The sequence below is a fragment of the Nanorana parkeri genome, unplaced genomic scaffold, assembly GCF_000935625.1.
Source record: "Nanorana parkeri isolate BGI_ZX_2015 unplaced genomic scaffold, ASM93562v1 scaffold10, whole genome shotgun sequence".
In the NCBI taxonomy this organism is placed as follows: domain Eukaryota; kingdom Metazoa; phylum Chordata; class Amphibia; order Anura; family Dicroglossidae; genus Nanorana; species Nanorana parkeri.
In genome coordinates this window covers 2,923,529-2,939,768 of record NW_017306278.1, presented here as the reverse complement: position 1 = coordinate 2,939,768, position 16,240 = coordinate 2,923,529, and the positions used below count along the sequence as shown (strand labels likewise).

General features: G+C 49.3%; 1 protein-coding gene across 1 annotated transcript in view; it reads right to left on the bottom strand.

The window, feature by feature from the left end:
• Window positions 1-16,240, bottom strand: part of MRVI1 (murine retrovirus integration site 1 homolog) — a 74,389-nt gene that overhangs the window by 20,420 nt on the left and 37,729 nt on the right. The window contains exons 4-9 of the mRNA XM_018555119.1: window positions 15,678-15,784; window positions 15,025-15,101; window positions 11,571-11,744; window positions 8,939-9,016; window positions 6,972-7,021; window positions 3,999-4,571 (exon numbers count right to left, since the gene is read on the bottom strand). Coding sequence (XP_018410621.1) covers window positions 3,999-4,571; window positions 6,972-7,021; window positions 8,939-9,016; window positions 11,571-11,744; window positions 15,025-15,101; window positions 15,678-15,784 — 1,059 coding nt within the window. The remainder of the gene's footprint in view (window positions 1-3,998; window positions 4,572-6,971; window positions 7,022-8,938; window positions 9,017-11,570; window positions 11,745-15,024; window positions 15,102-15,677; window positions 15,785-16,240) is intronic.

Sequence of the window (16,240 nt, the reverse complement as noted above, 5' to 3'; positions counted from 1 at the left end):
GATTGAGAGGTGAGCGAACGCCGGTATGTGTTCGCTCACCTCCCGATCTACTGAGCCGACCTGTGACAGTCTCATTGTCACAGGTCGGCTAGAACTATGAGGTGAGTGAAAAGCACCCCCCTCATAGTTCTCCTTTTAATATTCAAGTTTGAGGTTTATTAACATTTTGGATTGACCGACAGCACTGTAGTTGTTCATTAGTGCAATGAATCCTCAAAAATACAACTTGCCTAATATTTGTTGTGCACGCAGTGAACTCTTAAGGCATCAGCATACCAAGACATTTTGGACAATTTCATGCTCCCAACTTTGTGGGAGGAGTTTGGGGATGGCCCCTTCCTGTTCCAACATGACTGCGCACCAGTGCACAAAGCAAGTTCCATAAAGACATGGATGGGGGAGTTTGGGGTGGAGGAACGTGACTGGCCGCACAGAGTCCTGACCTCAACCCCATAGAACACCTTTGGTATGAATTAGAGCGGAGACTGCGAGCCCGGCCTTCTCCTCCAACATCAGTACCTGGCCTCACAAATGGTCCAACATTCCCATAGACACACTCCTAAACCTTGTGGACGCCTTCCCAGAAGAGGCGGAGCTGTTATAGCGGCAAAGGGCGGAGCCAACCCGATACTGAACCCTACGGACTAAGACCAGGATGCCATTAAAGTTCATGCCCGTGTAAAGGCCGGCGTCCCAATATTTTCGCAATATAGTGTATATGTATATACAAGCATGTTCTGTTTCCCATCTGCGGATCTTGCAAACCACGGAAAGGTCTGGACACGTTGCAGGGCCCCGTGGAGTTGCGTTGCTGGTCGATTTCGCAATGCGAATCTTTGCAGGTTGTTGATATCAATTCAGGAAGGAAAAGCCTGTTGGAAAGAGGATCCTCTCGTGTGATTTATTCCACCCGTCCAGTTCCTGAGTATTCCCTTCTAATCTGACATGACAATTCATCAGCTCCTTCCTGTTTACGCTCTGGCATTACACGGGGGCCAAGCAGGTTCAGGAACACTTTGAAAGTCAGAATTCGGGGGCCCCGCTCCGCGCCAGAGATTTTGTTATGTCTGGAGGCGACGGCAGCCATTATTCTGCGATCGCCGGAGGCCTGGCTTTATAAAGGCATTCGAAGTGATCATAAAAGTATCCGGCGGTTAATAAACGGAGTCCCAGACAAGGTCTCCGTGCTGAGCAGCCGCGTCAGATGGAGATTCTGTCATCGGAGCAATGCCCAAAATAACCAAAACCTCCCGCAAATGCAGCTCACTGCTCAATGAAAAGCACAAAAGAGGATCAGAAGAGAATTTAAAGGAGAACTATGGGGTCAGGGCTGTTCCCCATAGTTCTCCTTAGGGTAACGGGAGGACACAAACTAGCGCCCTCCCGTCACCCAAAGCTCAGTATACCGCGAGCTGTAGCGGTATACTGAGACGCCGCAGCTGAAGCGGATCCCGACAATTATGCCGGGATCCGCCCAGCTGTGTGACTGACAGCTGGCTCTGCCTATCTAGAGGCAGAGCCAGCTGTACCCGCTCCTCCCCCATCCGTTCCGCCAGTCAGCGCTGGCAGATGGGAGCGGGGAGGGGGGAATCTAGCCCCTCCCCCTGTCACGGCAGAGAGCAGTGACAGGATCGAGAGGTGAGCGAACACCGGTATGTGTTCGCTCACCTCCCGATCTACTGAGCCGACCTGTGACAGTCTCATTGTCACAGGTCGGCTAGAACTATGAGGTGAGTGAAAAGCACCCCCCCCCTCATAGTTCTCCTTTAAAGGGAAATATAGTCAGCAAGACGCCGGCGGCGCTGGTAATGGAGGACAGTTAGTCCATTCTCAGTGAATAGGTATAGTAGTATAACTAAACCATAGACATGTTGGACCCAAAGCAGGAGGGAGAAGATCTGGAATTCGAGTATTAGAGGCGGCTCTCCATCAGCCGGGATATCTTTGGGGTTCCCCAGAGTCTAGACCAGGGGTGGGCAACTTCAGCCCTCCAGCTGTGCTTTAACTACAAATGCCTCTGCGAGTCATGCCTGTAACAGTCAGTCTTGCAATGCCTCATGGGACTTGTAGTTCCACAACAGCTGGAGGGCCGGTGTTGCTCACCCCTGATCTAGAGAATGTGAGAATGAAAAGGGGGAGAGCACCACAGATATAATGTGAGTCCAGGAAATCTGTATTGTGCATGAAAATTCCAACGCGTTTCAGGGGCTTAGTGCTCCCCCATCATCAGGGCTTAGATTCTGACAGTAAATAGGAAGAAAACCAGATGACAGATTGTATAATAATAGGATACAATGATGTTATTTCATTTAGCCCTTTCCTCCCCAGCTTGATGCTCCCTGGCCCGTCCCGACCCTTTCATTCATTGGATGTCAGTTCTGTTTCAATCATGGAGGGTCAGCATCACATGTGGGCATTACCTAGGCAGGTGCTCTGCATGCAAAGACAGCCTGCCTAGGAACACCCACTCCTCCAGACTGACATCCGCCCATCAAAGCAATTTAAAATGTGCATAACTCCTCCCAAGAGCCAGCCCACTGCTCGTATCGGGGCTGAGGGCTCCAGCATCATCTAGCGCTTTTCTCCCTTGCCGCCCCTTTCATTCATTGGATTTCAATTTCTTTCCACCATGGAGGCTCAGCGTCACATGTGGGCGGTGTGCATGCAAAAACGGCCTGCCTAGGAATGCCCACTCCTCCAGACTGACATCCGCCCATCAAAGCAATTTAAAATTTGCATAACTCCTCCCAAGAGCCAGCCCACTGCTCGTATCGGGGCTGAGGGCTCCAGCATCATCTAGCGCTTTTCTCCCTTGCCGCCCCTTTCATTCATTGGATTTCAATTTCTTTCCACCATGGAGGCTCAGCGTCACATGAGGGCGGTCTGCATGCAAAAACAGCCTGCCTAGGAATGCCCGCTCCTCCAGACTGACATCCGCCTATTTAAGGCCGTAACACTGCATGCGAAGCCGTGCAGATCGAAGCAAAGCTCTCCGACACGGAGCTTCGCGTGCAGTGTGTGAGCTGAGTGCAGTCAGATGATTGACTGCACCTTCAGCCAATCGGCTCGTCTGTAACAACCGGCCAGACGTCGCATCCCGTCGCGCCGGTTGATACGCGCGAGCCGATTGGCTGAAGTTGAAATTGTTCATCTCGGCACGCTCAGCTCTGCGAGCTCTCGCAAGCTGAGGTGCCCAGAAGAAAGTGACATGACACACTGCTCGCAAAGGCTTCGCGTGCAGTGTGTCACGGCCTTAAGGGATTTTGATATTTGCATAACTCCTCCCACCAGCCAGCCCACTGCTTGCATCAGAAGAGAAGTACTGTGGCCGAAGGCTGTGATGTTTTCATTAAAGGAGAACTATGGGGTCAGGGCTTTTCCCCATAGTTCTCCTTAGGGTAACGGGAGGACACAAACTAGGATCCTCCCGTCACCCTAAGCTCAGTATACCGCGAGCTACAGTTCGCGTTATACTTAGACGCCGCAGCTGAAGCGGATCCCGACAATTATGTCTGGATCCGCCCAGCTGCGTGACTGACAGCTGGCTCTGCCTATCTAGAGGCAGAGCCAGCTGTACCAGCCCCCTCCCCCGTCCGTTCCGCCAGTCAGCGCTGGTGGATCGGAGCGGGGAGGGGGGAATCCAGCCCCTCCCCTGTCACGGCAGAGAGCTGTGACAGGATCGAAAAGTGAGCGAACGCCGGTATGTGTTCGCTCACCTCCCGATCTACTGAGCCGACCTGTGACAGTCTCATTGTCACAGGTCGGCTAGAACTATGAGGAGAGTGAAAAGCACTCGCCTCATAGTTCTCCTTTAAGCTATGTACAGCACTTTGCCGGCCCCCCCACACCAGCCGTGATCTGCCTGCATTGCATAGGACGTATTATAGTGATGTCATCACTGGCTCTCTGTGCTTCCCAATGCAATGTAAGCAGAAGATGGAATATGACACGTCTACGATGGTGACATCAGCATTGCCAATGCAGCAAGTAGCACCTACCTCTCTCAGCTTGGTCAGCTTCTGCAGTCGGACGGGCTGGATGTGGAAATCTTTCAGCCCTGGTAACTTGGGCAGGTTGTTGTTGCTTTTATCATGAAAGGAAAACCAATCTTTGTCCGGTAAATCCAAACTAGATTTTGTTTTCTGCTCCGGATCCATGCTGTCCCAAGACAGGGCCCTCAGGAGCGGAGGTCGGGGCCCGGCTGTCACATGCTCTAGTCTTGATATGAACTTGGAGTCCGCTGCAGCTGAGCTTGACCCGGGGACCAGGAACCCCACCCCGGTGACCCCCGAGGGCTGCGCCTGGCTCCCTTGGGGCACATCGTTGTCTCTGGGTTTTTTAAGGATGGATTTGGAGGACTCGCGGTCGGGGCTGTTCAGGGGTTTGCAGGGTGAGGGCTTACTGACGTCCGGCGTCCCGGCTTTGTATGTCTTCGTCACGTGTTTAAGGGGGTCGAAGTTTTCCTTCTGCTCGGAAAGGGTCTCTTTGGAGGCTACTAAGGTGTGGGGGCGAGGGGTCAGCCTGCCCTGGGAGATCTTCCTCTGCTCGTGCGCTGAGGTTTTTGTGGCATTCTGCGAAAAACAAAAATATTCTTCATGAGACACAGCAAGGCAATTCAGGACAACCACAGCAAGACACATTCAGGGCAAGCACAGCAAGACACATTCAGGACGAGCACAGCAAGACACATTCAGGGCAAGCACAGCAAGACACATACAGGACAAGCACAGCAAAACACATTCAGGATAAGCACAGCAAAACACATTCAGGACAAGCACAGCAAGACACATTCAGGACAAGCACAGCAAGACACATTCAGGACAAGCACAGCAAAACACATTCAGGACTAGCACAGCAAGACACATTCAGGACTAGCACAGCAAGACACAATCAGGACATTTCATGACAAGCACAGCAAACAGAGCCAGACTGAGGTCATTGCCTATAATCTGCTTCAAATGGAAGAGAAGTGATGTCATTCCTCCAATATATTACAGGTACACTTTATCATAGACCCAGTGATGTCGTCGCTGGCTCTCTGTGCTTCTTTATGCAATGCAGGCAGATCATGGCCGGTGGGAGGGGCCGGAAGGGCATAAAAAGCTTCCTGAAAAAAATTACAGCACCCTGCTTCAGTACTGCTCTCAGGGGCTGAGATGCAAGCAGTGGGCGGGATTTTGGGAGGAGTTATGTAAATATCAAAATGCGTCGATGGGTGGGTGTCAGTCTGGGCATTCCTAGGCGGATTGCATTTGCTGATCTTCCATGATTGAAAGGCCTGACATCCAACGAATGAAAGGGGCAAGCCACGGACAGTCAGGCTGGTGAGGAAAGGGCTAGATCAGGGGTGGCCAAAGCCGGCCCCCCGGCTGGGCTTCAACTACAAATCCCACCATGCATCTGCCTCTGGGGGTCATGCCTGTGGCTGTTAAGAGTCTTGCAATGCCTCATGGGACAACAGCTGGAGGGCTGGAGCTTGCCCACCCCTGGTCTAGATGATGACTTGCTGCAGCTTCTAACGCACATTGTGAGAAGCTTCCAGTGTGCAGGAAGAGGAGAGGAGCCGGTACAACTGTTCAAGACTGAAGGGAAAGACGGAGGTCAGATAGAAGGCTGAAGGGGAGGACGGAGGTCAGATAGAAGACTGAAGGGAAGGACAGAGGTCAGATAGAAGACTGAAGGGAAGGACAGAGGTCAGATAGAAGACTGAAGGGAAGGACAGAGGTCAGATAGAAGACTGAAGGGAAGGACAGAGGTCAGATAGAAGACTGAAGGGAAGGACAGAGGTCAGATAGAAGACTGAAGGGAAGGACAGAGGTCAGATAGAAGACTGAAGGGAAGGACAGAGGTCAGATAGAAGACTGAAGGGAAGGACAGAGGTCAGATAGAAGACTGAAGGGAAGGACAGAGGTCAGATAGAAGACTGAAGGGAAGGACAGAGGTCAGATAGAAGACTGAAGGGAAGGCCGGAGGTCAGATAGCAGACTGAAGGGAAGGATGGAGGTCAGATAGCAGATTTAAGGGAAGGACAGAGGTCAGATAGAAGACTGAAGGGAAGGACAGAGGTCAGATAGAAGACCGGAGAGAAGGCCGGAACTCAGATGAACTATACATTTTTTTAAAATCATCTGGATGTTGGGGTCACCCTGTGCGAGAACGTTCCTGCACACTGAGTGCGGTGTCTCTAAGCAATAATGAAGCCACGTTCTGGGCTCATTTATAATATACAGATATTGAATTCTGGATTCCGGGGGCGATGGCCGGGCCAATCAGAACAAATCCATTCTAATGTACTGCAGAGTTCATCTTCTAGCATGCGGTTCAGCTCCAGCGCAGTGCGCCCTCCGGTGGTAGTTTAACATTACTGCTATGTATACACTGACAGTTAGGAATGTAAAGCTCAGTTGAAGCTCCAAATGTATTACTTGCTATGCAGCCGGATTGTATAACATAGTTACATTTGGAGCTTCAAGAAGAACTCAAGGATGCATTCCATGTAACCCCTCTAGTGGGGCTACACCAGCACTACATTGTTTTTTTGCTCCGATACCTTCCCCGATACTGGCACTTCCGGTCAGAGGGAGATTTCCTCTGACCGGCAGTGCCGCAAGGAAACATGGAGTTGACCAATCAGGAAGCGGGTAATGACTTGCCTCCAGGCCTCCTAATTGGTCGGGAAGCCGACTCGATGATGATTGGCGGGGAAGCCAATCCCAGCCAATCAGCATGGAACCGGCCAAAAAGCATACGGCCAGCTTTCCGGGCAATGAAAAAGCAGAGCGGTGTGTAATGACTTGCCGCCGAGCTTCCTGAATGCCTGGTAAGCCGGATCCAGGCTAGCGGAAGTACCGATATTGGCGAGTACCGAAATATAAATATCTTATAAATTACTTAATACAGAAAAAAAGGTATCGTGCATCCCTAATATGTATATTTATTAAATTCTTTTAAATATCCCTGTTTAATCTCACCTGCATTATGGCTGCAGCTGAAGGGAACACGCTGGGATACGGATCGGGTCCTGTGTTAAAAAAGACAACACAATAATTGGCGATGTTATTGATTTAAATAAAAATGCATTTAATCGGATATCCAGCCAAAAATAACAAGATGAAATAATCGCCCATTAAAAAAGGTCAGATAGAAGACTGAAGGGAAGGACGGAGGTCAGATAGAAGACTAAAGGGAAGGACGGAGGTCAGATAGAAGACTAAAGGGAAGGACGGAGGTCAGATAGAAGACTGAAGGGAAGGACGGAGGTCAGATAGAAGACTGAAGGGAAGGACAGAGGTGAGATAGAAGACTGAAGGGAAGGACGGAGGTCAGATAGAAGACTGAAGGGAAGGACGGAGGTCAGATAGAAGACTGAAGGGAAGTCCAGATATGAGACTGAAGGGGAGGACGGAGGTCAGATAGAAGACTGAAGGCAAAGCCGGAGTTCGGCTTCAACTTGGTAATTCTTTATCGCTACATTGTTCTTTTTTTTTCCAAATAACTGAGCGATTTGTCCGGACAGCTGATATACCTAATATAGTCACAAGCAAGTTGCCGTTTCCCTGGATGCCGAAATGCCAAAGCAACGGAAAAATAACCCCTGTGTGGCTGGCAGCGGTTGGAGGGGAGAGGAATCCTGACAAATATGCCGCCTCTCATTTATCTCCACTATTATTAGTCTGCAGTTTCTGCACATTAATCCGCCATAAAGGTCTCATAATTCACTTGGCAACCACAAAAATATTGAGTGCAGCGGGGAGCAAGCAAGGATCAGCGGGGAGCAAGCAAAGATCGCAGATTTGGATTTGCATCAATCAACCTTCAGCCCTCCAGCCGTTCACCACGTCTGCTCGTGCTTTAAGTTTTAGGATCTCCTTGTGAAGTTGAAGTTGCTCTCCTATGAAAAACTGACAATGTACAACAGGGGCTGGCAAGCTTCAGACCTCCAGCTGTGGTGAAACTACAAATCCCATGAGGAGGAAAACTCTGACAGCCACAGGCATGGCTTGCAGAGACAGAGGCATGATGGCATTTGTAGCTTCACCACAGCTGGAGGGCCGAAGTTTGGCTACCCCTGATCTGCATCCTGAAGTGGTGATACCAAGATCTTGGCTGCTGATGCTGCTGCAGCCATGATGTTGGTATTTTTTGCTTGAGTGATCTGGGTGGCGGCTGTGCAGCCACCTAAATCTCTTGTAGCAGCCTGCATGTGCTCCACACCCACCCCGTCATGGTTTTTGGGGTCTTCTGCTCCTCCGGGGGGCATGGTACCACGTCAAACAGTTTCATGATGGATAGTAGGAGCAGACCCAGGAACATCCCTTCCCCGATCTGCTCTGTGTTGAATGAAGCAGGGAGCGCTGAGCTCTCGGCGCTTCCTGCTTCAGAGCTGTCACAAGCCGGCTGAAAGGCGATCAAGCATAGGAATGTCTTGGAGGGCAGAAGAGACATCAGGGTTCTAATAGACCCTTGATGTCTCCAAAGAGACAGCCTGTCACCTCCAAACGCTCCTTTGTGATAGCAATAAAGTTAAGTGAAAAAAAATAAAATAAAAAAGTGTTAAAAAGCTTACTAGTACACACAAGAGTGGCTCCAAAGGACTCTACAAGGGAAAGGAGCCGCCCTTAGGCCCTGTTCACACCAGGGCAGTTCAGCCACGGGGATTTGGCCGCGGTGAACCGCCGACATGAACGATCCCCTACATTGCTATGGGGACCATTCATGCGACCCTATGTATCTTTCTTTGTATTGCTGTATCCACAAAGAGCGGTTTAGAAAGTTCATTACAATTAAATAAAGTTTGGAAAGAAAACTAAAAACACACAAAGAAAAGTAGATGCAGAAAAAGCACAAAAATATCGAAGAGGAGTAAATAGAAGACCGCACACAGGACTGACTGAGATGTCTCACTATGAAAGTTCAGACTGTATTCCATCAGACCTACCTGGAGGCGGGGGGAAGGTGAAAGAATTACTCCGCGAGGAGACCGGTGACACTTTGGGGCTCAAGGACGGAGAAGAGACTGCTAAGAAAAGAAAATAATGACAATAATACAATACAAATATTATTAGAATAATCATGAGAAGGGAGAAGAAGAAAGAATAAAAAAGGGAAAAGAAGGGAGAAAAAGGAAGAAGAAGGGAGAAGAAGAAAGAAGAAGAAGGGAGAAGAAGAAAGAAGAAGAAGGGAGAAGAAGAAAGAAGAAGAAGGGAGAAGAAGAAAGAAGAAGGGAGAAGAAGAAAGAAGAAGAAGGGAGAAGAAGAAAGAAGAAGAAGGGAGAAGAAGAAAGAAGAAGGGAGAAGAAGAAAGAAGAAGGGAGAAGAAGAAAGAAGAAGGGAGAAGAAGAAAGAAGAAGGGAGAAGAAGAAAGAAGAAGGGAGAAGAAGAAAGAAGAAGGGAGAAGAAGAAAGAAGAAGGGAGAAGAAGAAAGAAGAAGGGAGAAGAAGAAAGAAGAAGGGAGAAGAAGAAAGAAGAAGGGAGAAGAAGAAAGAAGAAGGGAGAAGAAGAAAGAAGAAGGGAGAAGAAGAAAGAAGAAGGGAGAAGAAGAAGGAAGAAGAAGGGAGAAGAAGAAAGAAGAAGAAGGGAGAAGAAGAAAGAAGAAGAAGGGAGAAGAAGAAAGAAGAAGGGAGAAGAAGAAAGAAGAAGAAGGGAGAAGAAGAAAGAAGAAGAAGGGAGAAGAAGAAAGAAGAAGGGAGAAGAAGAAAGAAGAAGAAGGGAGAAGAAGAAAGAAGAAGAAGGGAGAAGAAGAAAGAAGAAGGGAGAAGAAGAAAGAAGAAGAAGGGAGAAGAAGAAAGAAGAAGAAGGGAGAAGAAGAAAGAAGAAGGGAGAAGAAGAAAGAAGAAGAAGGGAGAAGAAGAAAGAAGAATAAGGGAGAAGAAGAAAGAAGAAGGGAGAAGAAGAAAGAAGAAGGGAGAAGAAGAAAGAAGAAGGGAGAAGAAGAAAGAAGAAGGGAGAAGAAGAAAGAAGAAGGGAGAAGAAGAAAGAAGAAGGGAGAAGAAGAAAGAAGAAGGAAGAAGAAGAAAGAAGTAGAAAGAAGAAGGGAGAAAAGGGAAGAAGTAGAAAGAAGAAAGAAGAAGAGGGAGGAAGTAGAAAGAAGAAGGAAGAAGAAAGAAGTAGAAAGAAGAAGGAAGAAGTAGAAAGAAGAAGGGAGAAAAATGGAAGAAGTAGAAAGAAGAAAGAAGAAGAAGAAAGAAGTAGAAAGAAGAAGGAAGAAGTAGAAAGAAGTAGAAAGAAGGAAGAAGTAGAAAGAAGAAGGGAGAAGAGGGAAGAAGTAGAAAGAAGAAGGGAGAAGAGGGAAGAAGTAGAAAGAAGAGGGAATAAGAAGGGAGAAGAAGGGAGGAGGTGAAGAAAGAAAAGCGAAAAAGAAGAAGCACTCCCCTCTTCACAGTGCTGCAATCAGAAAGCTGCTCAGGAATAATGAATGCTGTTGATTGGAGCAGTGTGCAGGGGGAGTGTCAGCGGGTTAGAGTAAAGTGCACTCTGTGTAAGAGCAGAAGTCCGAGTCTCCAGTGTGCTGCCGCTATAGGGGCACCTTTTACAGTACGAAGCACGCGCACAAATCCCGCCCCCGCTGTGGCCCAGTGTCAAAAGGTATCCCATAGCTGGAGGAGTATGTATTCCGGGGTGTTTGAGCAGAGGTAAAGGGGGGTAGAGGTTGTAGAGTGGGTAAGACTAATAGCAAATACCTGTAGGAGAGTCGGAGAGGCTGCATCGTGATCGCCTCCCTCGCCGCGTCAAAAATTTCTCGCTGACTTTCTTTGCCTCCTCCAGTAGCTCCATGTTCTTCATTTTGTCGTCCTCCGTTATCCTGATGTCGGGTAAACTGCCGTGTACCAGGTCAATCACGTGCCCATTGTTGTCTGAAAGAGAAACCAATGACAGATCTTGCTCGTCGTTGTGGCCCCTCTGACCTTGTGGCTCAAAAAGTATAATTGCTTGCACAGTTCAAAAGAGTGTCGGAAACATATAGGAGACCACATGGGCAAGTCGCTTGCCTAAATCTAATCACTATGGTCCCATGCAATCAGTGGTGTATCCAGGGTATAGTACATATGGCACATGCCCTGGGTGGCACTTGAAGGGGGGGCACAGTTCAGACAGCTGAATGTTTTTTTCTCGCCACCCCTCTTCCGTACACATATCTCCGCATGGCTCTTAGCAACCTGGGACGCTCTGGCCAGCATCCTGCCCATGTAGAAAGAAGAGGGAATAAGAAGGGAGAAGAAGGGAGGAGGTGAAGAAAGAAAAGCGAAAAAGAAGAAGCACTCCCCTCTTCACAGTGCTGCAATCAGAAAGCTGCTCAGGAATAATGAATGCTGTTGATTGGAGCAGTGTGCAGGGGGAGTGTCAGCGGGTTAGAGTAAAGTGCACTCTGTGTAAGAGCAGAAGTCCGAGTCTCCAGTGTGCTGCCGCTATAGGGGCACCTTTTACAGTACGAAGCACGCGCACAAATCCCGCCCCCGCTGTGGCCCAGTGTCAAAAGGTATCCCATAGCTGGAGGAGTATGTATTCCGGGGTGTTTGAGCAGAGGTAAAGGGGGGTAGAGGTTGTAGAGTGGGTAAGACTAATAGCAAATACCTGTAGGAGAGTCGGAGAGGCTGCATCGTGATCGCCTCCCTCGCCGCGTCAAAAATTTCTCGCTGACTTTCTTTGCCTCCTCCAGTAGCTCCATGTTCTTCATTTTGTCGTCCTCCGTTATCCTGATGTCGGGTAAACTGCCGTGTACCAGGTCAATCACGTGCCCATTGTTGTCTGAAAGAGAAACCAATGACAGATCTTGCTCGTCGTTGTGGCCCCTCTGACCTTGTGGCTCAAAAAGTATAATTGCTTGCACAGTTCAAAAGAGTGTCGGAAACATATAGGAGACCACATGGGCAAGTCGCTTGCCTAAATCTAATCACTATGGTCCCATGCAATCAGTGGTGTATCCAGGGTATAGTACATATGGCACATGCCCTGGGTGGCACTTGAAGGGGGGGCACAGTTCAGACAGCTGAATGTTTTTTTCTCGCCACCCCTCTTCCGTACACATATCTCCGCATGGCTCTTAGCAACCTGGGACGCTCTGGCCAGCATCCTGCCCAGCTCCTGGCAACCAGTGACATCACTGGCTGCCAGGAGCTGGGTGGGACGTCACAGGCGCAAGTTGTTGTAAATACGCCCCTGCATGCAATTTGCCATGGCAGATGGTGATTGTCTAAGTATTTTGGGATGCAATACTGGATTATGGCCACTAGATGGCACTAAAGAGCATAGAAAAATAAGATCTTTCCAAAACGCATTTAAAAGAGCATGGCAGCATTGCACTGCATACATTATATTGCGAGTCCAATCAATGTAACCCTTACTTATTAAAGATGACCTAAACACTGGAAGTTGTGCCCCAAAAAAGCAGGCAGGGGCACTAGTTGCCACTGTTGTCTGTGTTCTCACTGCAGCTGATCTTCCCCCAATTATTAGCTTACCATGACTTGTTCTGCAGTGTGTCTGTAGGTGGAGGTGGCCATCTTGGTAGAGGCAGGGCTTTGCTTCCTCATGTCAGAGCCTCCAGCAAGGAGAACAGTGAGCATCACAGCAATGACATCACCAAATCTAACTCCATATATGGTAAGGCCTTAGATCTCACACTGCAGATATATGAGCCTGTAGGGTCAGCAGTGATTAGACAGAATCGCATAGCAGGAGGTCCTCTGTTATTTTTTAGGAGGAATTTTTGACAAAATATACATTTTTCAGGGTACTGTTTGGGCCAGGGGTGGGAAACTCCGACCCTACAGCTGCTGTGGGTCTACAAGTCCCATGAGGCATTGCAAGACTGATAAGTTACAGGACTCCCAGAGGCAGAAGCATGTTGGGTTTTGTAGTTAAAGCACAGCTGAAGGGCCGGAGTTACCCCCTCCCCTGGTTTAGGCACACCTAACATTTCTAGAAGTTCCCTATAGCCAGTGGCGTCACAAGGGGGGTTCGGCCCGCACCTGGGTATCACCATTGCAGGGGTGACACCGAAACGGCTGACAGTCATTTTGGCGTCACCCCTCTAAAAAGTCTGTTACTCGGTCATGGACCGAGAGCCCGACAGTATCAGGAGAGAGGAGGGGACCCGGCGGCATACCTCATCCCGCCGGGTGAACGTCCCCTCCTCTCTCTGCCCGCGTCCATCACCAAGATGGCCACCGGCAGGCATCAATCAGATGGACGCGCATGTGCAATGACGTCATCGCGCATGTGCAAGGCGCCGTCACACCCGGTCTAGAGACCGGATGACACCCGGCCTCGGGACGCCCCCTGCCTATAGCACAGCAAATCTTCACTTTCCGAGTTGAGTTCCACTTTAATAACTGGCTTTATGTCTAATGATTAAGACGTATCATTTCCTGCAGGCATGTAAGACGATGAACAGGATATAAACGGCGCATGTGTAACGCATTGATGGTCTTGCATCTGCCCAAAAATAGTTGAATGCAGCTTGATGTTCTTCCTTGATGTCCTCCACCCTTAATGGCCCATGCTCCTCCACCTTGCCCGTGTCCCGCTCCTCCCTGTTCCATGGACGGGGGAATCTCTGCTGTTAAAACTCGGAGACGTTTTGGAGGCCAGAAAGTGTTCCTGTAAACAGCGCCGAGTGTTTTGCTTCCGCAGCCAAATACTTTCTCCGCTGCCGCTGGTACGTCCTGGCAGGGGATGCGCATTTTTTGGGGGTATTTACCATCAAAGTGGAAAAAAATCGTGCCAGCGCTGCCATCCAAATTTGCGGTGGCCACACGTGCGTCTTGACCACCCAGACCGTGCTTGGGGAATTATCATGGCACCTTAGGCTGGGTGTTCACACCTGGGCGTAACATAGGCGCGTTTTTTCCACACGTTTTTCCCGTTCAGTGAAACGCGCGTTTCACTGGCGGTATGATTTTTTTTTTTTTCCTTTATTATTTTCTCTATTTTTTTTTATTTTAACTTTTAAACTTCCCGCCGGCTCCGCCCCCTGCGACGCGGTCGCTCACAAGGGACGGAACCCTGAAGTCGGCAGCCGTCAGAGGACACAACGGGGATCGCGGACAAGTTAAGTCCTACGCTGTATTACCGAGCGTGACTCGGGGTTACCGCATTGTTAACCCCGATCCACACTTGCGAATACCAATAGAAACGCGCGGAAAAACCTCCTGTACTTGTTTGGGCGTAGGGCGTTTTTCAGCGCGTTTCCACGGGCTGAAATACGCCCAGGTGGCAACCATGCCCATAGGAAATGATGGGATTTCACTGTTTTTAGCGCTTTACAGCGCTTCGATCAGCGCTGTAAAATGCCCAGGTGTGAACCCGGCCTTAAAGTATCAATCTACCCAAAAATGGAAAGTTTACCAAAAAACCTGCCGATTAGTGTACCTGCTGGCTTCCCGCATCTTTCAGGGACTCGCATCTCCCGCCATACTCTTGGTAATGCAAGGCTCCCTTGTATCGTTATCAGCAGGGGGCGGAGCTGGGAACACTCAGAGATATAGATGAGGAACTCAGAAATATTTTTTACACTATATTGCCAAAAGTATTGGGACGCCGGCCTTTACACGCACATGAACTTTAGTGGCATCCCAGTCTTAGTCCGTAGGGTTCAGTATTGAGTTGGCTCCGCCCTTTGTATCTATAACAGCTTTAACTCTTCTGGGACCAGTACCTCGGCCAGCTTGGCAGACGCCGCTCTCCAAGCTCTGCCCACGTCTCCTGTGCGTACAGCGCTCACGTGATCGTTGTCAGTTCTATTTTCCCAGCTGGACACTGATTGGCTGGGAAGCCGGCTTCCCGGCCAATCAGTATCGCACCGGCCAAACAGCACGGAGCCAGCTTCCCGTCTCTACGTTCCCTCGCGGTACTGCCGGTCGGAGGAAATCTCCCTCTGACCAGAAGTTCCAGTTTCGGGAAAGGTATCGGAGCATTTGGCCCAACTACTCGGTATCGGCAATGATACAGATATTAGTATCGGTGCATCCCTAATACAAACGTGTAATACCCCTTTAATTCTTGAAAGGAAGCAGAAGCTACTCACCAACAGAGATCAGGGAACTTGCAGAGGAGGAAGATGACCGGGACTGGCGGCTGGATCGGACGGAGGGACTGTGCGGTCTAAGTGAAAAAGAAGAAGAAGTTTAGATAAGACACATCGCTTCCCTTTGGGTCTGCTGAACCATGGTTGGATACGGCATTTTAAAGCAGAACTTTTTTTAGCTGGTGGAGGGGGGCTCTCTGTGCTTCTCTATGCAATGCAGGCAGATCATTGCTGGTGGGAGAGGGGCCGACTGTACATAACTGTCATAAAACATCACAGCACCCTGCCTCAGTATTCCTCTCTAGAGCCTTCACCTCTAAAGCAAGCAGTGGGCGGGCTCTTGGGAGGAGTTATGCAAATATCAAAATGCCTCGATGGGTGGATGTCAGTCTGAAGGAGGTGGGTGTTCCCAGGCAGGCTTTGTTTTGTTAGTGAACGCCCACATATCATGCTGATCCTCCATGGTTCAAGGAAATGAAATCCAATGAATGAAAGGGGCGGGGCCAGGGACTAGGGGAGGAAAGAGCTAGATAATGCTAGATGGCTCTGACTTGCTGCGGAAAGACTGAAGTGGAGGCCGGAGTTTTGCTTTCACCCTCCCATACTCTGTCCCTCCCCAGAACACTGGAAGAAGATAAATTGTGACCACTTACCGGTTTCTTTCCAGGCAGTTTTTCTCGGCGTTCCCCTCCAGGAAATCGGTGGGCTCCGGAAGAATTATAACGGGAGGGATGCAGGCTCTGCCCCCCATCTCCACCTCCTGAAACAAACCATGGTCTGAATTTTATTTTAAGTTAAGCTTCCCTAACCTACCATTTCCACCATGAGGGGGGGTCCCAACATGGCCGCACACTTGTCAAAGCCTGCAGGACCTGGCCTAACATTTGTTTATATGTGACTTTCATTTTTTTTTTTTTTTTTACACTTAACTTTATTGCAATTACATAGGGGGCTGAGAATCCCCCTATGTGATAGCAAATTCACAGTGACAGGTCCTCTTTATGGAGACATCAGGGGTAAATTCCTCAATGCACTGACACTATTTCACTCAGCCCTATGAATAGGCACTTCCTGGTGTCCCCACTCTCACAGAACTATAACTCAATGTCTGAACTATGTAACATTATCATTGCTTGCTGGAAGCAATGCATGATCAGGGCCGGATTTACTCTCCCTGCCGCCCCAAGGCCAGGTTCCGCGATACGCCACCCCCCCC